General features: G+C 29.2%; 1 protein-coding gene and 1 long non-coding RNA gene across 2 annotated transcripts; one reads left to right on the top strand and one right to left on the bottom strand.

Moving 5' to 3' along the window:
- Window positions 1-1,292: 1,292 nt before the first annotated feature.
- On the bottom strand, window positions 1,293-12,842 carry LOC139427057 (uncharacterized). The gene is made up of 3 exons (XR_011638212.1): window positions 12,564-12,842; window positions 11,195-11,216; window positions 1,293-1,441 (listed from the first exon to the last, which is right to left on the bottom strand). It is a non-coding gene; the product is annotated as an uncharacterized lncRNA (long non-coding RNA).
- A 6,098-nt stretch (window positions 12,843-18,940) lies between these two features.
- Window positions 18,941-20,749, top strand: LOC122270478 (general transcription factor II-I repeat domain-containing protein 2B-like). Its single transcript, XM_043047927.1, has one exon. The coding sequence runs from the start codon at window positions 18,941-18,943 to the stop codon at window positions 20,747-20,749; it is 1,809 nt and encodes a 602-aa protein (XP_042903861.1).
- The last annotated feature ends 5,894 nt before the right edge of the window (window positions 20,750-26,643 follow it).

The following is a 26,643-nucleotide window of genomic DNA, read 5'->3' as shown; positions in this document are numbered from 1 at the left end:
TTAAAAAAAGGAATATATCTCAATGTGCTTAAGTATATAAATAAAACACATTCACCCCTTTATCTGCATAAATTCCATCTTAATCTCTAAAGTAAAACGGCGAAAATTTATAAATATTATTTCTCGAAAAACAGGATTGGACAAAATAAGGTTAATTTTACACAATAAGAAATATGCTATCCATGTTCTGCCAATGGCACTTCAGAATAATAAGTACTTAATAAATATTTTTTAAAAAATGATAATCCATATAAAATTTGTTTTTTTTTTTATTTTGATATATAGGTGATTCTCACGAAATATGACAATTCACTGTCTCTTGCTCCAAGATCTAATACTATAATACTAAAAGAACTTTTTTTAAAGTAAATTGATAAATAGCATTGCTGTTAGCACTTCAAAATGCCTTTGCACTAGCATTGACTGTTTCGCATACTTAAAAAATTTAATTAAATATCAAAATGCAATTTTCCTGGCATGTCCCAAACAATGTTTCCAATAATAACTAGCTTCAAAACTTCCCATAAGTTTTTCAATATCTAATTTTCTTTTATCTCAAGCGATGTAAGCATTTCTAGAATACGCGCAGAGGGTATTATTTACAAAAACTTCGCTTAAAAAATTTTTTTCTGTCAATAGTTTGTTTGTCCCATGAAAATTTGTCATTTTCCTGGCTACTTTTATTTAGTGATATATAACCAAAATAAATAGAGCCAGCAATCAATACCTAATGTTAAAAGATTGATTAGATATCCTCCTATCTGAACATGTCTTGTTGCATGAATAAAGAACCAATTTTCTAGCTCAAGATCTATTTGAAAAAATTTTGCAAGGTGAGTAGGTGTCTGTCATTTTCCTGGCTTCTTGAAATCATTAATAACATAAACTACATAGATTTATCAGAGTTATTTAAGGAAATCCTGTTGTTTTCTGCAGAATATAAACGTCTTAAGCCAAAATATTAAATTAAAGTAAAGTTATATGCTATAAAATGGCAAATTTGTCATTATCCTTTCTGTCAATTTCCTGGCTTATGAATGCCAGGACATTGAAGTGTTACCAGAAATTTTTTTTAACTGCTAATAATGTAAAGAAGGAAAGCAAATATTAACCTAATACCAAGCTTATGTATGATTGTAATATGCTTGGATGTAATCAAAGTTATTTATTTATTTAATGATTGATTATTATACACAATTTTATTCTGTACATATCAGCAACAAAAACTTTTTTGATTCCTTCGACAGTGGATGAAAAGAAATAATTTTAGCAATTTATGGTCCATCTAACATAAAGGGTTAAGTTGAGTTACTTACTATTAACTTAAAATGACTGTTTTCCAATCTTCTAATCTAATATGTCATTTTTCTGGCATTCAAGATTTGGTGAATTTCTATTTTAATTTTTTCCTCGAGCAAATTTCAATAAACAACACTGCTGCCTGTAAGATATTAATGAATGTAACTAAAGAAGTATACAAAAAGAAATTTGATTACTTTGAAGACATTAAATTTGAAGAAATTTTTCGGTCCGAATTGTCATGTTTAAAAAGAATCACCTATACAGGGTGTCTCAGTTAAGCGTTTCAGAATTTCTAAGAGGGGTAGGAGGCATCCTGACGATTCGAAATCATATAGCAATGTGGGGTCGGAAATGCTTTCCTAAAGCGGTGACGTACTCAGAAGCACCATAAAGAAAAGAGACCGTAAGAGAAAAATCGTTTTAATAATACATTGAAAAAATTATATGGCCTCCTCGGTCACCCGACCTATCATGTCTTGATTTCTGGGGTCATATGAAAACACTGGTTTATGACACCCCTGCTGACAATGCTGAGGAGCTGGTTGCAAGAATCGCAGTAGCTGCCGGAGAAATTCAAGATATGCCTGGAGTATTGCAGAATGTTCGAATGTCCATGCACCCGAGATGTGAGGTGTGCATTGTAGCCGGTGACAGAAACTTCGAACACTTATTTTGACCCATGTAATATATAATTTTTTCAAGGTATTATTATAGAGATTTTTCACTTACGGTCTCTTTTCTTTATGGTGCTTCTGTGTACGTCACCGCTTCAGGAAAGCATTTCTGACCCCACATTGCTATATGATTTCGAGTCGTCAGGATGCCTCCTACCCCTCTTAGAAGTTCTGAAACGCTTAGCTGAGACACCCTGTATATCATTTTACATCTTGCATCGCACCTTAAAATTACCATGAGTGTTTTGACTTTTTCAAATAAATTTTAAAAAATATACCCAGTATTTGCAGCAATTCTTTAATTTTTATGATAATTAATACTATTAAGCAAAATTATATTTAAAATTTTCAAATTGTTAAATTAACTTCAAACAGAACAAAAAATGAGATATTCTTCTATTCTTAAATAATCTGAAGAGCCTTAAGAAAGAAAAATATTCCAAAGTGCTTAAGTATATAAATAAAACACATTCACCCCCTTATCTGCATACATTTCATTTTTACCTCTAAAGTAAAACTGTGAAAATTTCTTTTTTTCCCCCCTCTAGATTGTTTTGGCTTTCTTTTCTTATTTTTAAGTATAGAGGCTATAATAGCGTGGTTTTCCTATCTTTGTCAGCTCATCAAGACTTCTTTCACTAGAACTCGTTATATATAAAAATACTCTAAAAAACGGGAGCCAGGAAGTATGAAAATCAAAAATACCCTCAGTATTCTAAGAAAAAAAAGTTGGATGCCCTTGAGTAAATAAACTTCGTTCCAAATCTCATCTCCATACTTTGCCATTTCTTAAGAAATCTTGGATTCATAAAGCAAGTAGAAAAGAAGGCAAACTGAATTTGAAAGCAGGGAAGTCTAACAAACTGAATTGTTGAACGAAATGTTCGAAGAGCAGGCCATGATAAGAAATTACGGCTCAGCTATACAACTACTATAGTTGGAATTCCTATAGCTATAAAAATACACTTTCAAGTCAAATATAGCTTTTTTTTAAACTTTAAATACATGGTCCTGAAAAACAAATTCCATCTTGCTTATACTAGTTATGCTTAAAATTCACTTTATTCACCGTACAAAAAAAAAAATCTGTATTTTATTATAAGGTTGCCTGATTATTTTAACTTTGCTTAGGGACGAAGAGAAAATAATTTCGGGAAAATGAAATCGATAAAAATAATTTTAAAAAAAAGAATTCCGAATTTAAAGAAACGAACACTGATTCCTTATTATTATTATTACAATTATTATTCTGTTACAATATTTCCAAAACTTTTTTAGAATTACTTGCTTTTTAAGTAATCATTCATTTTCCTTTACGTTACAATATTTTAATGATTCTAGAAATAACTATTAAGAGATAAAACAAGGAATCACACAAACATTTTTTCAAAAAGTTACATAAGATATTATATTTATGTTAAACAGTACATGATACAGCATTTCGTTATATAGTAACGTTAATAACAATTTATATAATAATCTGTATTTTGAAGTAGGGCAAAAAAAAAAACAATACTTATCTGAGTTTAATAAAAAGTATGTTCAACAGCTTACCAGTTTCCTTCTAGTAAAGTTACCGTAATTGTATGATAAAAATATTTCCAGTTAATAAACCGCAATTTTGGCAAATAAAAACAAAATATGCATCTTCAAACAATTCATTTGATAATTGTTCCGTTCATATGCTAAGGGCTTACAGAAAAAGCTGCGAGTTTAAAAAACTCATAAAATTAGTTAAAAAATACAGAAAACATGGAAAAAGATCTAAAGATTTTTTAAAGGGAAGGAAGAAATATTACTATATTAGTAAAAATGTGAAATAAAGCAAAACATGCAAAATAAAACAATCAAGCAAAAAATAGAAAACAAAAAATCAAGAAAATACAGAAAAAAAACACAAATTGTAATATATAAAACGAGTAGATAATTCAAATGTACTTACACTTACCGACATTTTTCAAAAACGATTAAAAATGTTACACAATAAGTAACAAGTTTGCCAGATTACAAAATATAAAAATCAAATCATAAAGGGAGTTTAATGAAATCAAAGTATGGCATGTAGTTCTTACTGAAGACTACTAGAAATTCTTAAGTTCTTACCAGAAACCCGTTTGATTTGCTAGCTACCTTAAATTGGCCCGTATCTGGATGTGCGCAAGATAATAATATTGTACCGGTTAGTTCAAAATTTATAGTTTAATAAGGCTGAATTTTAATTTTAAAATTCTTAATATTATTACGTTTAAAATTTAATTATAATATTTTTATATTGATCATTTTAGAGAAACTATAGATATTTTAAAAAGATCTTTATTTAATTAATTATTCTTAATTATTTTCCTTCTTTATTAGAAGGTTTTAACTAAGATGTATGAACTTACACATAATTAACTAACATATATCTAACTGACATCGATAATGGAACTCAAAACAATATTGCGAAAATCAGAGAAACTTATTCTGCAAAAGTTGTCTAAGTTACCGCCCTATGGCCTAAATAACATCGCATGTCATTAATGAAACTTATTTAATATCATTAGAAATGCACATTGCAAAACAGTATTGAATAATTAACGTATGCGAGATTAAATATGTTAATATATGTTTCGAACAGATTGTGTGTTCAATCATTAAACATAACAAATTGTGTTGTGAGTAATTTAGATGAGAAATTCAATCTCTCATACATTCCCGTAAAAGTAAATTTTTTTTTTTTGTAAAATATGTTTTCAAATTTAATTTATCTTAGTCAGATTTTGTGAACACTATTGTAAATTAAGTTGTTTGTTTTAGGATGTTAGAAGTTTTGTTTAAGAGTTTTACTAATATAACGGTTAAAAATAAATTTTACAAGGAGTGTACAAGGGTAAAAAACCAATGGCTATAAAAAAACTGCTTAATGGCAATAAGGTTCAAACTTTGAATCTTTAAACTACGTTAGTAAAAAGGAAAAAAGCTTGAATTTAATTTTTTTTAAATATTAATTTATATACGGTAACAACAAATTATATATCAAAAAATATTAAATTTTTACTGAATATTAAATTTTCAAATTTTTAATGACAATATTAAGAATGGTCAAAACTTTCATAATATGGCAAAATTTACCGTGTTTCTGGCTCTATGGGATCACCAAAAATTTCAGTAGTTTTTACGAAGCACTTTTTTGATTATTGTGGCAAAATTAAAATCAACAGTAAAATGTGATTTTATAATTCGTGATAAAAATTTACCAAAATTTGGTAAATTTGAAATTTTATCATGGTACTGTAAAGCGTTGCATAAAAACTATTTATTCGGTTAAATTTACTTTTCTGACTATATGTGTGGTATTAAGAAGAAGAATCAAAAATTGAGCAAATGATTCGTTTATATACCGTATATCTTGGTTTTTATTAGCAAACTATTTTTTACATGTCACATGTCGTTTAATATGTCACTACCCTACAGCACGATAATTTCTTTGCTATATTTTTTATACACTTAAACCATTTTGGTATATAAACCAAAGCAGCTCTTAGAATTTGAAAACCTCTCACTCAAACAAGTATCGTACAAGTATCAACCTAAGACAAGATTAAAAAAATCTCATTGATTGCTTAAGATTTCGTTAAAGTATAATTTTTCAAAGTAACGTTTATAAGTTCAAGAATTCGATAGTTTATCATCTAATAAACTAAGATACAAATATTTGCCTTTAAAGACATTGCTATTGGAGTCTTAATCTATTCGATAGATGATAAAAAGTGTTCGTATGTATTCAAAATCCTTAACTAAATCTTTGAGTTTAAATTTATTAAGGTTAAATTAATGTGAAATATTTGAAAGGATTGCTCAAATTTAAAATAAAATATATGTTTCCAACCCAGTAGGAATTGTGCTGGAATAGGTTTTAAAAATAAATCTGCAAGAGAAACATATTAATTATTATTAGTTATAGATATAGGCATGTTCTTTAGTCTAAATGAATCGTTATTTTCAGCCTAATTTAAAATCTCAATCAATAAATTTGAAATGGAAATCAGAGTTCCAAATACATATAAGAATTAAATACTTACAAAACCTTCCTAAGTATCTTAAAAAGTCCTGAGAACCAAAAATAATTCCAAATAATCTAAAATATTAATTAAAACATCCAGTACTTTATAACTGTAACTGCATTGTTCAATTTTGCAAGGCGCAAGAAGAAAAATCTTCAGTATATTTAGCTGATATTTCTTACTTGTTTCAATCAGCCTTTCGTCTTTTCAGAAAATGTGCGAAATTACTGTCAGACTGAACTAGCCTAAGCAAATTCAGTCTGACCGATTTTAACACAAAGATTCAACGTCTTCATTTCAAGATTATGAATCTTGTTGCTCCTCCCCAATGGTCAAGTCATTTTTTTTTCTTGTAGTAACTTGATTGCCATTTTCTTCTGAATCTTTCTTATTTTCAAGCATTTCAATCAGTGTTTGAAGACTGGTGAAAGTTCCTCATTATTGAAATGAAAATATGTCTTTTTCTGCTTTTTTTCGTTCTTAAGCTGCATGTGAAATATTTCAGATGTAAATACCTCATGTGAATAGAGTAGGAAATAAAGAAACAGGTGTAGTTCTCATAAAAAAGATTGCCTCTTGAAGTTTGTTCTTCTCTTAGATATATACTATAAACCTTTTATATTCTTGACCTTTTAACCTTCCATTCCGACCTTGATAGTCTGTTTATATGTTCTATTTGTACATTTTCACGTTGTTTAGCTTTATTCAAAATTTATACTCTTTTTTAAATCTTTTTACTGTGGATTTATGAGCATTCTGTGAATAGTTACAGAAAGTAAGAAAATTAGTGTAATTCTTTTAAAAATAATTGCTTCCTAAAATATATCTCGTAAGTCTTTTAAAAATAGAGAACTATAAACCTTATGCATTTTATATTCTTGACCTTAAAGTATGCATTAAAAATTAAAAGTATATTTTAATTTAAATAGAAGCATTGAAAAGAAGTAGCAATAAAAAGTAAATTTACTCCTTATGGCTTACTCGAACAGAATTTTAAGAGTAGCTAATCTCCCATTTCTTTGGATACTCAAGTAACACTTAGAAGAAAAAAAATAGTTTCTCATAAACGAAACAAATGTGTACGCCTGAGTATAATGACAAAAGCTTTTGAGCCTTTCAAGGATAAAAAATTCAAAACGGAAAAATGAAATATATTTGAGACTTCCTGCTAACAATGGGTACCGACAAAACAAACAAAATCCCTTTCTTCTTTGCAGTGAGACGTGGGGTCTCCAGTCAGAAATCAATAAAAAGAACAGCTAAGGTACACCATCCATTATACGAGAGATTATAATGATATCATAGATAAATATTAAATAAAAAGATATTTTCTTGATCAGGCATTTTAATTTTAATACAGAAGAATGTCTCTTGCAGCTCAATGGACGTTTTAATTATGTAATTTCATAAAATAAATTATTCAAGTTAAATACGGACAAAATATTTTATTTTATTATCGTCATTGAACAGTCGACCCAATTTTGAGTTTAGTACTACCAATTGCTCATCTCCGAAAGCCTTGTAATTTTGAACCCTATCCAGTAGTCAAGGGATCGCCTGGATCAAGTATTGGGAGAAATTTGCTTTCCTTCATAACGGACTTATCGATGGAGCTAACCCGCATATGTGTTACATGGAGAGGAAAACCTGCCACGGTTAGTCAGACTGCAAGTGAACTCTAATCTATGATCCGTCTATCACGAAGGATATTTTGCGTCAGTACTGTGGTCCTATGCGAGCCAGGTGCAGAATTCGCATTGACCAGCCATTGCTGAGATTTGAACCTGGGTACCCATATAGTGAAGCGGGATGTCTATCCACTGAGACACCATGGGTTACGGACAAAATTTTATAAAGTTTATGAACAAAGTTTTACACTCTTTGTTCAAGCTATCAAGCTTATTTTTTTTTAACTATGCGAAAATCTCTAACCACTTATCTTATTTCCATGAATAATTATGGTTTCACATATCTTGCAATAAGTAATAATCTCTGAGAAACTCGGACATAACAGAAAGTGTATGATTTGATTCATTGCATTTTCACTGAGAAAAGTGAAATAGCCAACTTTGATTGGCCAAGTTTTATTTCGTCTCTGCTGATAAAGTTTAGTTTATCTTTTATGGCAGAGCTCAAAACCTGTTTTGCCGTATTGTATACACGGTTGCAAACGGTCTATTTAAAAAAAATTACATTAAAATCATATAGCAAGTTTTTCCGAAAACTAAGCAATTGACTTTTCAGACGGGTTTGATTTGTTGATCAAGATTTGATAACTCATTATACAGGAATTGATACTCGCTTTTTCCTGTAGTATATACAGTTGCAAATGAGTTCTATTGAAAAAGAGATGCATTAAAGTCATAAGGCTTCAAGGCGAAAGCCATGCAATTGACATCGCTGATGGTTTTCGAAGAACTTTGGTTGATCAAGATTTGAAAAGAATTACACTCGTTTTTCCATGTTGCAAATGAGTTCTATTGAAAAAGAGTTGCATTAAAGTCATAAGGCTTCAAGGCGAAAGCTATGCAATTGACATCTCTGATGGTTCTCAAAGAGCTTTAGTTGATCAAGATTTGAAAGGAATTACACTCGTTTTTCCATGTTGCAAATGAGTTCCAGTAAAAAGAATTACATTGAAATCATATGAGGAGTGAGTATGAAAGCCATATAATTGACTTCTCAAATGGTTTTTTAAGGACAACTCGTCAGAAAGAAATTGACAATCATTTTTCCCTGTTGTATGAAAAGTTGCAAATGAGTTGTATTGAAAGAGTCATGTTGAAATAATAAGGCAAATGCGTGCAAAAGTCAAGTAATTGATTTTTCAAATGATTTTTGAAGAGTTTTCGCTGCTCAAAATATGATAGGAATCGACACTCGTTTTTCGCTGTTGCATGCACAAATGAGTTCTATTGGAAAAAAATTACATTGGAATCATATGACAAATGCATACAAAAACCATGCAATTGACTACTCAGATGGTTTTTGAAGAGTTTTAGTTTAGTCTGTTTATTGGTAGGATTTGACGCGTGTTTTTCTCTATTGTGTGTAAAGCGGCAAAAGGGTACTATTCAAAAAGTGTTTCCTTGAAAAGAATTACATACATGATAAGTTTATAAGAAAGCATTGAAGTTGGATTTTCAGGTGGAGATTTTGAAAAAGTGGAATTTGAATGTACATTAAGTTTTATGGAAGACGATTGTTTTAGTGCTTTGGATGATCAAATCACAGGATTGCAGATTGCTTGCAAAAACACGGGACTGTTGATGAAACTAAACGCCTTTTCACTAGTTAAAATAAAATAAAATATAAATTAACTATTTCAGACTATTTAGATTTTAGTTAAGAGCCAAATAAGTAATCGCGACCGTAGATTTTACATTGTAAAGAAAAAATATATACTACAGCTCTATCTTTTATAAAGAAAAGTGATTGCTGAAAGTTTTTGCATTTCTTGTGGCTTGGAATATTTAACACTGTTTACGGGACACGTCATTTGACGCATTTCGAATTTCAATTTCTACGCAAATAGTAGCATTTTGAAAAAATTGCAGACTTCAGAAATAAATCTGATTTTTCAGAATCTTATCACGAAAATTCACCCTGCCCCAAACTTGCAACCCTAACTATAATAGTGAAAACGGGTAAATTGAACTATAACCAGCCCGTATATTTCAGCCTATTCTATATGAAAGTAAAAACAATGATATAATAAATACTATTACGCAAATTTGCACGAACATTTATAATAAGTTAAATATTTGCAAAACAAGAACAAATCTTAATTGAAACAATAAATTCCGTATTTTTTTCAATTTCATTTACATTAGTCTTATTATTGGGATTTAATTAGCGGAGACCCTATTGACCCTATTGATAAAATTGCGTAAAATAAATACTTTCAATGGAACAAAAGTTCCATACAAAATTTAATTTTGTTTAAAATTTTTAAGAAGGTTTCTTACTGATGGCACCATGAATCCTCCCTCTTCATGAACTGCATTCCACGGAGTTTAACAGAACAAAAGTCCCAAATAAGATATTTTTCTTCTTAGAAGTTTCTTACTAATGGCACCATAAATCCTCCTTCTTTATAAACTACATTCTAAAGAGTTGAGGGTAACAAAAGTCCCAAATAAAAATTTATTTTATTTATAATCCTTAAGGAGATTTCTTACTAATGGCTCCATAAATCCCCCTTCTTTATAAACTGCATTCTGAAGAGTTAAAAGGAACAAATGTCACAAATAAAAAGTGTAAAAAAAATTTAATCCTTAGAGGTTTCTGACTAACGTCACCATAAATGCTCTTTTTTATAAACTACATTCGAATAGTTAGAGTTTTAAAACAGAATATTTTTTGTTGTTAAAGTCAATTTATACAAATTTCAAATTGAAAATATTTTTCACCAGAAACTTTTCCTTCTCTGAAGATACTCTTCCGCCTTTGATCAAAATGAATATATTGGAATAAGTGAAATCCTTTTACAACCTTTTTTCTTTTTTCTCTATTTTTCAATTTTCTGTGCACTCTTTTTGTTGGTTAGTAGACATGGGTTCACCCAATGAATAAAGATTTCTACATATGATAAAAATAATATTTATGAAAACTTCGACTGGGTGTAGATATACAATTTGGAGACGGAGAGTCCCATACTCTAGCCTTGAATGTAAATACCAAAGTATGAATGTCGTTTAGGGTAACGGTACAGATATTCAATAGTAATCAAATTAGGACTTCACAATTTTTTTATGGTTGGAAAGCAGTAATAAAAAAATCATTCTTCAATAAAATACTTAATTTACTTGTATGAAAAATGAATTCAAACATTAAATCTTTCATATTTTTTTTCTTATGATATTTAGAGTGTTTATTTTTTTAGAAATGTAAACAATATAATGTACGAAATACTGTTACAGAATTTTACATAAATCTTTATTATATGTTAAATACTTATATGAAAAAGTGAATTTATTTCATTGCAATAAAATTTGTTCTTTTTTAAAGCGTTTTATAATAGCATTGATTAGGTTAGCGTTTTATAATAGCATATGCCATACCCTATTGACCCTATACGTTTCTCATTAAGAAATTATAAAAAATTCCGGATCAAATGATGGTAATAACATAAAATCTATTTTTTCAATAAATAATTTTTACAGCAATACTTACTGCAAAATAACTGAATCCATCCCTGTAATTAAAGAAATATCATTGTAAAAGTTACGATCAAAAATCTTAAGTCAAAATAAGATTTTTCGAATGATGCACCCAGTGTGTCTGAGCTTTTTACCGTAATTTGAATCAGAATTTTTTACATTATAAAGATCAAAATTTTGATTTAATAAAAAAAATATTACAATTTATAATTTGATATCATTTTTGATATGTAATTCAACACATAATTTAAAACCATACAGATACACGAAGAAAATGTTTAAGTTTTAGTAGTAGTACTTCATTTACGTCACTCTAGAGTTGCATAATGGGCTATATGCAATCTGAGAAACATCCCTGAGGATGATCCGAGGTATGCCATCACAATTTTGATTCTCAACGGAGGGGATGATTCCCTCTCTTTAGTAGCTCGACGACCTGCTCGTGAAGTCCATCACTTTACGGTAGAACAGCTTGACGCGAATCTATGCAGAAAGCTTTTTGAAATTCTAAAAACTTATAGTAATATGCACACTATTACAATTTAAATTTAATTGCTATTTCAATAATGTCGGTTTTAAAGCAGGTGTAAATTTTACAAATATTATTTATAAAATTTTTATAGTTTTATTTAATTAATTAACGCTTTTTTAAAATGCATAAAACATGAAATGCGTAATTTTTAAAAGAAAAACGTAATTGTATCAAATTTTTTTGAAAAAATATTTAAATTTTTTATTACTTAAATAAAGATGCATTAGCTGTGAAAAAAATTTATATAAAGTGCGGTAAAAAAGCATTTTAATAAGTCAAATAGTTTTTGAAAAGTTATTTGACTCTTGTTGTTATCGTCGGAGGCCATTAAGGTAAGAGATGCGATTGTTCTTGCTTTCCAGTGTCGCCATCTATGTCCAAGAATTCGACTTCTGCCCCAACCATACGTCACACCCGTTTACAGGGTGAACCCATTCATTCATCCACAGATCGTAATTTTGTCCTGAACCAGAGAATGATCAATTGAGAGATATAATTTGTTATGGGAACATGGAGACTTGCACCCTTTATTAGTATTTAGCACCCTTTATTTAATATTTACTTATTACTGTAAATAAAAATTAAAATTAATGCAAATAAAAGTTTAATTTTAAAAATTTCCTTTTTATACTTCTTTAAATTGGAATAGGCTTAACAGAACAGATGTGGATAGAAGCATTAAAAAAAATAGTTGCTACCATTATTTAAAATAACTCATTTGAAAACTTTCTAACCTACATAAGTTTTACACTAATAGGCTCGAATTAAATAGCGTAAAATATAAACATTTAGTGGATCAAAAGTAAGAAATAAAAAAATAAAAATTTTATAAATAAAGGACATTTCTTACTAAGGGTACAATAATCTTCTTCTTTATAAGCTACACTCTAAAGGGTTTCCAAATCGAATAATTTTGGTAACAACTTTCATGTTAGGGAAATATTTCCTTTGCAAAGTTCCATTTACACAAATATCAAATTGAAAATATTTAACCAGCATCTTTTTAACGCTGTAACTGAAGGCAGTCTTTAGCCTTCGAGCGAAATAAATAGAATGGGATAAGTGAAATCCTTTTTCAAACTCTTCTTTTTCTGTATGTCGAACTCTTTATGTTGGGTTGTAAACATGGATTCTCTCAATGGATAAAGATGTGATAAAAATAATATTTATGAAGCCTTCGACTGCATATACAATTGGGAGAGTCTCATTCTTTAGCCTTGAGTCTTGAATGTAAATATGGATGTCATTTAGGGTAACGGTATGGGTATTCAATAGTTCATTAAAATGGGACTTCATATTTATTTATCGTTAAAATGCTATTTTGAAAAGAAACATAAAATGCCATGATTTTTTTTTATGTAAAATAAATTTAAGCAGTAAATCCCATATAGATAATAATAGAGAATTAAAAATTGTTTTCCAAAACAAGTTTATCGTTTTGTATAGATAAAATTAAGCTGAATAAAGAAAGTTACGCATTAGATTTTTTTTTTTCATTTTTGTGTGGATAATATAAAATTTTATGTCTTTGAGAAAATTTAATTATTAAACACCGAATACTGAAAGCTGTTACTTACTGTGATATTTTTATATTTAACTGTGCTCGTTTTGTATGCGTTATAAGAAAGTATGTTTTAAACACTGAATGGAATAGGAAACTCGATTGTTTAATTACAAATTAATAAAAAATTCAAAGATGCATAAAATATATAAGTAATGTAATAATAGTAACATATTAATAAAAAACTAAATAAATATAAAATATACATCGATAGATTTATTATTTATTTCATTCTCGTTGATTTACTCTTCATAAAACCAATAAATAAAGGAAAACTATGAGGAAATATAATTAAAACGATATAAAGGATTTATATAAGGGAAATTAAGATATTTCTTCTAATCGCTTAACCTGGAGTCAAATGCACAATTAAGTAATACAATATATAATTAATATATTATAATAAATATTTGTATAGAAGTTTTGCTTATGGATTCAGTCACTTCGTTCTAAGAGAATATCAAGAAACATGAAGAACAATAAATTTAAATATATGGGTTGATTAAAAATAAGCTTCAAGTAAAAGAGTACATCATAAAATAAAATAATAAAGTATCCACTTGCTGATAGTATAAATAGTTAAATTGTATTTTTATTGATGTGCTTATTCCTTTCACACTGAAGTAAAAAAATTAGATATAAGATAAATTTAGTCATAAAAAGTACTGGTCAAAATATTATCAAACAATAATTTATCAATAGGTTTTATTCCAAAACGATTGTTGTACATAGTAAATAAGTATTAATGATGATACATTTATTCCTTTCACACTGGCTTAATACCGATAAATTAAAGTAAAGATACTTAAAATAGCTTTGTGAATGAAAGATAACTGAAAATAAATGCTTCAAATTCAAGGCGGCGTTAAATACGAAAATAAGTAATACAACATCTAACTAATTGATTGCTACAAATATAAACGAAGTATTTATTGTTGTACTTTAGACTTAATATGTGTTAACAACATTGTTTTTAGGATATATTTAATTCATCAACATATAATCTAATATAGCCATTTAAGGACATTCAAAAGTAAATTTAAAGAGAGCATTCTAAAATGCTTACTGGGAGTACCCAACAGAGTGAGAAACCCCTGTTAAACTAAGTAAGCTCTTGTTCAAACGCATGCAAACGATTTTCACATTAAGAGACTACCAAAATTAGCTAGCTAAATTTAACCTATTTTAAGAGACTTCGCGGGACATTTGCATAGAATTTGAAAAAACCGTAATAGGGTTATGACCATATTTAAATTTCATAAAATTGTTGTATTTAACTCTCACTACAATATTTGCATATTTTTATAAACTTTTTTTTCATTTTAAGGTTTGATTACTAAATACAAAACAGAAAGGTTAAAACAGATGGCAGCCTTATGCGTTAAATATTTTTTTTTGCTGCTACTTATTTATTTTCAGTACTACTTTATATAAATATAGTTCTTATTTATTCTTATATAAATATAGTTCATATTGCATTTTCGATTATGTACACTGTTAGAATTTTCATTCTATAATCACGGTAAGATAAGTCTGTCCATCCAATTAAACGCAAAGTTTACGGTGAGGAACAATTTTACCTTTACGGTTTTGAAACATTTTACAACTGGTATGGTTTATAATTCGTGAATTATACGGTTTTGTAAGCATTTACAACAGCATTGTTTCTAAATCGTAAAAATGAAATTTAACTGTCCATTGGAGGTAGGTAACGTTGGGCTTTTAATTAGGTAATAGGCATTGGGGTTAGGCTGTGGTTTAATTATGTTATGTCAAACGAGTCGTAGAATGGGACCTAATTAGTTTATAGGGTGGCGCCATCTATCGTGAGAAATAGGAAATACCAAACTGTGTTGGCATCTCTTTGATGCCGCAAACAATGTGTGAATGAGAGTTTCGTATTCTAATGGGACAGAATCACCGATTGGGGAGTGTAGAAAGCCGGAAACTCTTCATGTGTAAAGGGAAGACTGAGTGAGTAATTGAGGTGTCAACATTAGGATTTGAACTCCCATTCTGCCGGCAGTGAGGTTAACAGATTTGCTTTCTCAGCTATAGAATGTGCCCAGCTGCAAGGAGCAAAGTGACTTCATAAAGTTGGCTCGGATAATATTCTGGTTGTTAACCCGTATAAGGTGAAAACAGTCAAACGATTCCTCACAGCTAATAATTTGGATACCATTTTTTATGATTATTTGACTGCTTTAGTTGAATATCGTAAAATAAATATTAAATAAAATGCTATTTAATGATATATTTCGATAAATTTTCAACAGTGTATATTTTACATTTTAAAAATTTAAACGTTAGAATCCAGAAATTTTTATCAAATTTTAGTTAATCTGATCATGCCAGCAATCCATTCATATCAATATCCTTTAATAGGTCTGTTTCACTCTTGATCTCTTAATAAAACAGTCAAATAAGAATATTAAAAAATATTCCTTAAAAAAATACATTTTGAAACAAAAGTCGGAGAATAACACATAACAGGAATTTTCGGTACAAAATCTAACATTAAATTATTGCGTGTAATAAATGTCCAATTACTGGAATTGAAACCTATAACAAACAGAATTTTCAATTCAATCATATAGAATGATATTGCTCATAGATCAGTTAATAGAACTTTATATCGAGGATAGAAGCTAATGATATCATAAATTTCACTTTACTCAAGTCTTCAGATGATAAGATCTTGCTAGTAATCCCCTTTGTCACATAAGAATTTATCACTCTATAAAAGTAAACCTCTTTTCAGTTTCTTTGATTCAACTAATAAAATGCCTTCTTATAAATATTTAGGAAAGATACAAAATATCTTGAGTTTCTCTTTATCATTCGAAAAAAAAATTATTCTAATAACAATTCTTCAAATATTGAAAAAATTATGTCTTCTATCTCAACTACATGGAGAAAACAATTCTGGAAAACTTACCATACTAATGTGGTAATGACACTTCTGTTAAAAAAAGTAATTTAATTCTGAATAATCAAACCAAATTACACTGAGTGGCCAAATTATTATGAACACCTCAGAGTTTTATGCAAATGAGTTATTGCGTCAAACCGAAGTGAGTCATCAGTTATACTGTGTTGCTTGATCAGATATGGGAAAGAAAAGTGATTTAACTGAATTTCAACGTGGAATGATTGTGGGTGCGAGATGCGTCGGAACGAGCATCAGCAAAGGGCTGCACTTGTGAAGTGTTCTAGAGAAGCAGTTGTTAATGTGTACAAAGAATGGACAATCAAGCAAAAAACCGGATCTCAACGTCAGACTTGTGGTCGTCACAGGGTACTGAATGCTCGATCAGGGAGAAGGCTGGCCAGGGTTGTGCAGCGCAACAGGAGAGCAACAGTGCGACAAATTGCAAGTGATCTTAATCAAGGAGCAACTGTGAACGTCTCTGAACGTACTGTTCGATGCACATTGCGCCGTATAGGGTATTGAAGCAGACGACTGAAGGGAAGGTCATAATAATTTGGCCACTCAGTGTGTATAGTATTTAAATCATTTATACTACATTTACTAATCACATATTATAAAATTATATTTTATTGTTAATTTTATTAAAATCATTACAAAAGTGCTTTGATAAATATTACGGAGCTTTTCAGTGTTCCCATAGAGCAAGAAGCGCGGTAGATTTTATCGTATTGTATTCGATTTGACTATATATTTTTTTCTAAGAATAGAATGTGAAAGGAAATTGGATTCCTCCCCCCCCCCACCTAATGAACCGATAGTCATTAAAAACTACAAAAATGACTTCATAAAAATATAATTTACAGGGTGTAATGAATGCCTAAAAAATATATAATTAAATCCTGTTCAAAAATAAAGAAAAAAAGTATGCACATTGGAAGCCGAAAATTAATAATTAAATGTGTTAAAAAGAAGAAAAGTTATTAGATCAAATCGGTATTAAGGAAAGCAAGTATAAAGAATATGACAAATCGTTTGATTACTGGTTGAGACTCGAAGGTATTTCTAATATTCGTCTTTCTATAATGCTTCATATCTCAATCAAACATGTTTCGATGTTTTATGCGTGCATGTGAATTTTTTAATTCTTCACATTTAGCTGAGAGAGCTAAAACAGATATTGTGCTAACTGTCCTTCAATAGATGGGTGATTCTCACGAAACATGACAATTCACTGTCCCTTGCTCCAAGATCTAATATTATAATACTAAAAGAACTTTTTTAAAAGAAAATTTATAAATAGCATTGCTGTTAGCATTTTAAAATGAATTTGCACTAGCATTGACTGTTTTGAATACTTAAAAATTTAATTGAATATCAAAATGTCATTTTCCTGGCATGTCCCAAAAAAATATTTCCAATAATAACTAGCTTCAAAACTTCCCAAACATTTTTCAAAATCTAATTTTTTTTTATCTTATCCAATGTAAGCATTTCTAGAATATACGCAGAGGGTATTGTTTACTAAACCTTCGTTTAAAATAATTTTCTGTATCAATAATTTGCTTGTCCCATGAAAATCTGTCATTTTCCTGGCTACTTTTATTTAGTGATTTAAAACCAAAATAGATAGCGCCAGGAATCAATATCTTATGTTAATAGATTGATTAGATATCCTCCTATCTAAACATGTCTTGTTGCATGAATAAAAAACCAATTTTCTGGCTCAAAATCTATCTCAAAAATTTTTCAAGATGAGTAGGTTTTTATGCTGTCATTTTCCTGGCTTCTTGAAATCATTAATAACAAAAACTACCTAGATTTATCTGAGTTATTTTAAGAAATACTGTTGTTTTCTGCAGAATATAAGCGTCTTCGGCCAAAATATTAAATTAAAGTATAGTTTTAGGCTATAAAAGGGCGAATTTGTCATTATCCTGGCTAATGAATGCCAGGACATTGAAGTGTTACCAGAAATTCTTTTTAACTGCTAATAATGTAAAGAAGGAAAGCAAATATTAACCTAATACCAAGTTTATGTATGATTGTAATATGCTCGGATGTAATAAAAGTTATTTATTTATTTAATGATTGATTATTATACACAATTTTATTCTGTACATATCAGCAACAAAAATTATTTTGATTCCTTCTACAGTTTATGAAAAGAAGTAATTTAATCAATTTATGGTCCATCTGATATAAAGGCCTAAGTTGAGCTACTTACTATCAACTTAAAATGACTGTTTTTTAAACTTCTAAGGCAGAGGTGGGGAACCTGCGGCCCCGAGGCCGCATGCGGCCTCCGCGAGGTTCTTGTGCGGCCCTTTGCCACCTAGTACAAAATGGTAGAGTTCGTTTCAAAAAACAACTATTGTACATCAACGCCATGACAGTTGCGCGAAAAATCCCGCCAAAGACTGAAAATTCCGCAAATTTCTTTACTGAAAATTCCACAATGTTTATGCAATTTACATATCTAAAAGAAACGAATAATGTTCTATGCAATATTTATTTGAAAATAAATTAAAATTACAAAATACTATTTACGAAATTTGTTGGTTTCAGATCTCCCATTTGAGTGTCACACCTTGCTTTGGCTTCTCTGACTCGCATCTCTCAACGCTTCCCTGTTGCGATCTTCAGCAAACTGTAGTTAACAGTGCGTGCTTATAACAGTTACACGGCTTATAACAGTTGTTAAAGATATTATTTGATATTCGTTTTTTTATCCATCATGTCAAATAGTAAGAGAAGAAAATTAGGTGATGAAAACAGAACATTTAATGTAGAATGGGAGTTAGATTTTTTCTTTACTGCTGAGAAAGATAAAATGATGTGTTTGTTGTGCAATACAGTTTTAAATACTTTAAAAAAAGCGAATGCAAATAAACACTATTTGACTCATAAAGAACATAAATATTTCGCTTTAGAAGGTGAATCACGAAAAGCTGCACTTCAAAAGTTGAAAAATGAGAAGCATCATCAGCAGGCATCTTTTAGTGCCTTTGTAAATCAAAATTCCGCTGCAGTTGCTGTTACGTATAAAATAGCACATATACTTGGAAAAAGGGGCAAACCATTTAGTGACATTGAAATAATTAAAGAATGTATTGTTGAAGCAGTGAGTATGTTAGATCCAAGAAATGTCGACAAATACAAACAATTACCTCTTTCAAGAAGAACTGTAACAGATCGACAGCACGAATTAGCGCAAAATGTAACAGAGCAACTTCATACAATTATACAAAATGAAGATGTTTATTTTTCAATTGCTTTAGATGAAAGCACTGATAAAACAGATTCGGCACAAGTTTTATATTTTATTCGTGCTATAACTAAAGATTTTCAATGTTACGAAGAACTACTTGCGTTGGGTACACTAACTGGAAGAACTCGCGGAGCCGATATTTTCGAAAACTTCAAAGAAGTATGTAATAAATTACAATTGAATGTCAGTAATTTAGTCAGTGTCTGCACCGATGGCGCACCTTCCATGAGAGGCAAAAAAGAAGGATTCGTTGCTTTGTTAAAAAAGGAAAACTTAAACTTGAAAAAATTGATATCATTTCACTGCATTTTGCATCAGCAAAATCTTTGCGCAAAATCTACCATTTTGCAAGACACTCTGGATAGAACCATTGCCATTGTCAACTATATTCGCGTAAATGCAATGCGTCATCGTGAATTTCGGCAGATGCTCTCTTTAGATGAGGAAACGTATAGTGTTGACCTACCATACTACTGCAAGGTTCGCTGGCTATCAACAGGTCAGGTTTTGATAAAAGTTTTGTCTTTACGACGACAAATTTTAAACTTTTATCAAGAACAAGGAAAACAATGTGATCTATCAGATGAAGTATTTCTCAGAAACCTTGCATTTTTGTCTGATATGATGACAAAACAAAACAATTTAAATATTTGCCTGCAAGGTGAAACGAGGTATATTTATGAAATGTGGCAAAAGATCCAAGCGTTTAGAAAAAAATTATCATTTTTCAAAACATTGCTTTGTCGATCGGAAATATCTGCACAACACTTCCCGGAGCTAGCTAAAATGTTAAATGAGCAGAACTGTGAAAATAAAATATTCGATGAATATGTAGGTGTCTTGGATTGTTTAATAGAAGAGTATACTAAAAGATTTTCTGATTTTGACGAGCACACTCCTGCTATGAAACTGGCATTTGAACCACATTTAATAGATATATCCGAGGCTCCTGCAGAACTACAAATGGAGTTAATTGATTTAGGGGAAGATAGTATCATCAAATCCCTTTTTAACGCTAAAAAGGATCCCATAGAAATCTGGAAAAATGCTGTTGAATATCCATGCCTTCGAGAACATGCTCGCCGTTTACTTTCCTGCTTCGGAAGTACCTACTGTTGCGAGACAACATTTTCTCTCATGTCAAAAATAAAAACAAATTTAAGAACGCAAATTACAGATGCACATTTAGAGGATCAATTAAAGCTGTGTGTTACGAAGCTTGATCCAAATATACAATTACTGTCAAACAAAAAACAAAGCCAAATAAGTCACTAACTTAGTGAATAAAAAAATATTTTTTATTGTATTTTTTTATAATATTTTTATATTATTTTATATGTATATTATATTTAAAATTTTGTAGTATTATATTTTATTTTTTCTATATAATGCAATAAATTGTTAAATCTATAGAAAAACTATAATAATTTCACAAAAGTCACTTTCTTAGGTCAATCAGCTTATGCGGTCTCTCTTATTGCTGCCTAATTTAAATGTGGCCTTTAATGGTAAAAAGGTTCCCCACCTCTGTTCTAAGGTAATATGTCATTTTCCTGGCATTCAAGATTTGGTGAATTTCTATTTTATTTTTTTTTCTCGAGCAAATGTCAATAAACTACACTGCTGTCTATAAGATATTAATAAGTGTGGCCAAAGAAGTATATAAAAAAAAAATTTAGATTATTTTGAAGACTTTAAATTTGAAGAAATTTTTTGGTCCGAATTGTTATGTTTCGTGAGAATCACCCAGATACACAATTGCTTATCGGATTTAGTTTGAGTTTTTCTTATAGTTTATTCGTCTCAATTAGCTGAGGGAGCTAAAACAGATATTGTGCAAGCTGTCCTTCAATAGATACACGATTGCTTAACGGATTGGGTATGAATCTTTCTTACAGTTTATTCTTCTCATTTGGCTGAGTGAGCTAAAACAGATATTGTGCAAGCTGTCCTTCAATATACACGATTGCGTATTGGATTTGGTATAAATTTTCTTACAGCTTATTCTTCTCATTTAGCTGAGAGAGCTAAAACATATATAGTGCTCAAACTGTTCTTCAATAGATACACGACTGATTATCGGATTTGGTTTCAGTTTTTCTTATAGTTTATTCGTCTCAATTAGCTGAGTGAGCTAAAACAGATATTGTGCAAGCTATCCTTCAATATACACGATTGCTTATTGGATTTGGTATGACTTTTTCTTACAATTTATTCTTCTCATTTAGCTGAGTGATCTAAAACAGATATTGTGGAAACTGTTCTTCAATAGATACACGATTGCTTATTTGGTTTGGTTTGAGTTTTTCTTATAATTTATTCGTCTCAATTAGCTGAGTGAGCTGAAACAGATATTGTGCAAGCTGTCCTTCAATATACACGATTGCTTATTGGATTTGATGCGAATTTTTCTTACAGATTATTCTTGCCATTTAGCTGAGAGCTAAAACAGACATTGTGCAAACTGTCCCTCAATAGATACACGATTGGTTATTGGATTTGGTATGAATTTTTTTTACAGTTTATTCTTCTCAATTAGCTGAGTGAGCTAAAACAGATATTGTGCTAACTGTCCTTCAGTATACACGATTGCTTATCGAATTTGGTTTGAGTTTTTCTTATAGTTTATTCGTCTCAATTAGCTGAGTGAGCTAAAACAGATATTGTGCAAACTGTCCTTCAATAGATACACGATAGCTTATCGGATATGGTTTGAGTTTTTCTTACATTTTATTCTTCTCATTTAGCTGAGTGAGCTAAAACAGATATTGTGCAAGCTGTCCTTTAATATACACGATTGCTTATTGGATTTGGTATGAATTTTTCTTACAGTTTATTCTTCTCATTTAGCTTAGTGAGCTAAAACAGATATTGTGCAAACTGTCCTTCAATAGATACACGGTTGCTTATCGGATTTGGTTTGAATTTTTCTTATAGTTAATTTTAAAAAAAAGATGTCAGGGAAAGTGGTTTTAGAGAATCCTCGCATTTGAGCCTTAATAGAAATAAGAAGAGGTGAAAGATTATCATTAATTGCTTATGCACTCGCTTTTCTTATAAATATTTGGCAGACAAAAACTATTAAAATATAAAATAAAGAAATAGAGAAATTAGGATCATAATTATATACGATAAAGTCTGAAACATTGAGGCTGAAGTGTAACATGTTTCAAACTAAACATTATTTCCTATACCTATACCAAATTAGCAAGAACTGATCATACATTCAGTAATATTGAAATTTTATGAGATATTTCTTTCCAGTTAAGCGTGTTTTATAGAAAATTTGAAAATGAAAAACTCTTCGAAAATTTTAAAAATCTTTGAATAAAGCATTAAAATACATTAAAAAAAACGTATTAAATTACAAATGTCAATTAAGAACTGTCAAAGATACACATTATAAAAATCGAAAAAAAGTTATTCCTTTTTATTATACTTATTATATTTTTGCCATGTCAACACACCAATATTTCTTAATTGTCTGTAGATGGTAATAGAAAATTATTTATAAAAAAAATCAAAAACACTGGTGGTTTGAAGCAACGAAGATAAATAAAATCAGGAAGTTAAGTTAGAGCGCATATATGAAGATTTTTTTTTCTTAGAAGATAACAGCACAGCGGCGAATCTTCATTTTTCCTAAAATTTCTTTCAAAATGCCCAATATTATTTTATTGGTTCTTAAAAAATTTTGTAAAGCATTAGGCATTGAGAATTTTCAGAAAATCGCAAAAATCAATTTTACCCTTATGAATTAAAGAGTACCCGTGTAAGAGATCAAGTAACAATTTATTCCCCTTCAATGGGTTTATTTCATGATTATTATTCATTTATGTTTTGAAAGAAAAATTAAAAACAATGTATAATTATTTTATTATTAATTAAATTCTGTAATTACTCATTATTTTTTTAAATTCTATAATTTAATTAATTATTTAAGATCATCTTTTCCTAAATTTGATTAGTAAGAAAAATAACATCTACATCATGAATATTTTCAATTTGATATCAAATATTTCATTTTAATAGTACATATTTAATGATAATAGCTATTTTTTCACTGTTAAGTAGATAATAGAAATTTATTATCATCGCTTAATATTTTTTTTCATTCATAAATTTTTAAAAATAATTTACTATTTTTTTAAAAATATAAATTAAAATTCATCATATTAATTTCCAACTTTAAACAATAAATGTTTTTAATTTGTAAACTAAAAACTTTCTTCAGCAATTAAAAATACATATTTCACTGTAAAAACTTTTTTGTGTTTGATATAAAGTCATAATTTAGGTTTTTTATAAAAAATTGAAACTAATTTGCGAAAAGAGTATTGTATTTCTGAAATGATTTTGTGACATTTTGCAATACTTATTTCCCGAAAATATTTAGTTTTATACATTACTCTAATTTTAGAGTCTTGAAAAATTTATTTATCAAATAAATATAAAGTGTTTAATAAGCTTTCAATATAACTTCTGATCAGATAGCGTTATAGTTCTGTTTTAAGAAAAACGTGAAAAAAGCACCGGAGGAAGCACTGAAATAAAACTGAGGAAATGAAATTGGAAAAAAGCATGACTTAAGCAATTATGGAAATTTAATGACTGATTCAATTCAAATGTTTTTTTTTTCTTTTTTTTTTAACAGAATAATAAATATACAAACACGTATTATATGTATATGGAAATGAGTCTTCATTTTTTAATTGTATATCTCTTACTGTCCCTGGGCAAATTATTAGACGCACTATAAGATAATCTTAATTATCGGGTGAACAGTTTTATTATTTTTACGCAATTGAAACCGGTTTGCACGTTCATGTATCAATTGGTTAATTCAGACGATATATAATATAAATTGGATAAATTACACGATATATTATATAAATATAGAATAATTACTATATTAGGTATTATATTAGTATATTATAATAATTAGACCAAATTCACTGTAGTCTTCTAATAATTGTTTGTTTTGCAAGAGTTCATATGCAATTCTTTAATATTTAAACATACATGTAATGGGTTTTTATTCAGGAGATCTTTTCTACACCTCCTGCTTGAGTTTGTGCTAATTTTTAACGCATTGCATTCCAAATTGTACATGAACATAAACAAGTGTAAATTAATTTCTGCCGTGCAATAGTGCTGTATTGTATCACCTGATAATTAAGATTTTACATAAAATCTTATAGTGCGTCTAATAATTTGGCCAGAGACTGTATATTAGTATTATTACACGTAATATATTAATTAACAATAGAAACTTAAAGGTTTAAAATCGTATGATGTGCTAAGTATGTTAACAAAAATTAAGAATTATAATTTTTTTCAATTTAATGAAATTTAAAAAAAAAAACTTACTTGTTAAAAGAAGTATTATTATATCACAATGCAATTACAGTCAGAAGATAGTAAGAGACTGAAATTTAGAAGCTTTTACTCTGTCTTAAGAGCTCTAATAATTATTTACATATTATGCATGGAAAGCTAAAAGATTTTAAGTATATTTCAAATTAATTATTCCATAAAAATTAGTTTCCATTATATTATTTTAAAACATTCAATTTTGGCTCAAACGCCCGAATTGAATGAATCGTTTAAATTACAATATTTTTAATGTGACTCTTTTTACCGAAGCTCTTCCTTCGGTTTCTCTTTTCTCCATCAATCCTTCTAAAAACCTTTTTACCAAAAATGAAGAAAATTCATCGATAATTATTACTTTAAACTTCAAAACTTTGAGAGATACAAACTAATGAAATCACACAAATTAGATCATTTAAAGTGTTTTTTTGAATTACAATTAAAATTGTGTATCAAAAATTGTTTCATAATACAATCTTGCTATAACAATGTAACAAAATTCAATGGATAAAAACATTTGCTTACGTTTGACAAATAATAGCAACTTAATATTGCACCTCCGTATTTTTATTCAAAAACAATTACCATCTATCTCCAACGTTTATTTCGAGCCTAAGCAATATAAAAATTGTAACATGAGAGAGCTACATTTTTATAGAAAAATTCATCAACAGCTAGAGAAAAAAAAAGTTTTTGAAAATTTCAAATTGAAAACTATCTAGATGCACGCAAGAAAAACGGGAACACAGGGAAAAAGGATTTGTTACTCTAATTTGTTGCGCCTTAACAGATTAAATTTTTTAAGAGTCACGCTTGCAATTCGGGAAAGTTCTTTTCCGAGTAAAAACAGCACTCCAACAGCGAAAGAAGATTTTTAAAAAATGCTTTTTGGCTCTAATTATCCAAATAATGCAAAAAGAAATACAAGGTTTTTAGCAATTCCTCTCACGAAATCAAAAACAACTATTCGAACACTCAGAGAGGCAGCAAAGAAAGAAGGTGGATACTACTTGTTATTCATGGCCGTAAAGCCGCTCTATCTTTGCTAAATGTTTGGAGGAAGCTATTCATGATGACATGTTTTCAGTTTGTTGTTTGGATTGAACCAAGTTATAAATAATGCACTCTAAGAATTTCATGCATTTTTACAGATTTATCGTTGTATTGCGAGACAATTTGTGACTGGAGAGATGAAATTGTTGTTGAAACATTTTTCTGACATTCAAAATGAAAAAAAAAATGGTAAATGTGTTTGATAATAAATTTATGTAACTGCTTCTTTCATTTCGGTAGCTTATTTTATGCTTTAATATGCTAATAGGTTGGATGAGAACTCACTTTGACGAGAAATAGCACTAGAAAGATTAGAATAGCTTAACGAATAATTAATTATTTAAAACGGAAGGCCAATAATAAGTTATTTATTTTGACCCTTCCATAGCTTATAATTAGAACATATTCTGGTAGTAACTTTTTTATCATCAGCACACTCATACACTGTTAAATATGTTTATTTAAGTTATAACAGTTCACCAAAACAATGTGATAAACGGAATACACTCTCGGAAATAAAACTCTCACTTTTGACGATTCAGCGATCCTTGAGCTGTAATTTTGAGAATCCGTTAATTTTGAAAATCATTTCGCCATGAAATCACAGAATTTGGGAAAAAACGCGAATTTTCAAATAAATGAAGAAACCAAGTTACGATTCCTCGAGGAAACATTTTTGTCATACATTACAGTTCACAAATCATGTGAATGCGTGACGAAATGATTCCCAAAATTAACGAAAT

The sequence above is a fragment of the Parasteatoda tepidariorum genome, chromosome X1 (genome assembly GCF_043381705.1).
Source record: "Parasteatoda tepidariorum isolate YZ-2023 chromosome X1, CAS_Ptep_4.0, whole genome shotgun sequence".
NCBI lineage: Eukaryota > Metazoa > Arthropoda > Arachnida > Araneae > Theridiidae > Parasteatoda > Parasteatoda tepidariorum.
The sequence above is the reverse complement of the archived record's forward strand: the minus strand, read 5'-3'. Positions and strand labels throughout refer to the sequence as shown.

What these genes read in the sequence shown, in the direction of transcription:
- LOC122270478 (XM_043047927.1), top strand. Translation starts at nt 18,941, where the DNA reads ATGTCAAATAGTAAGAGAAGAAAATTAGGTGATGAAAACAGAACATTT.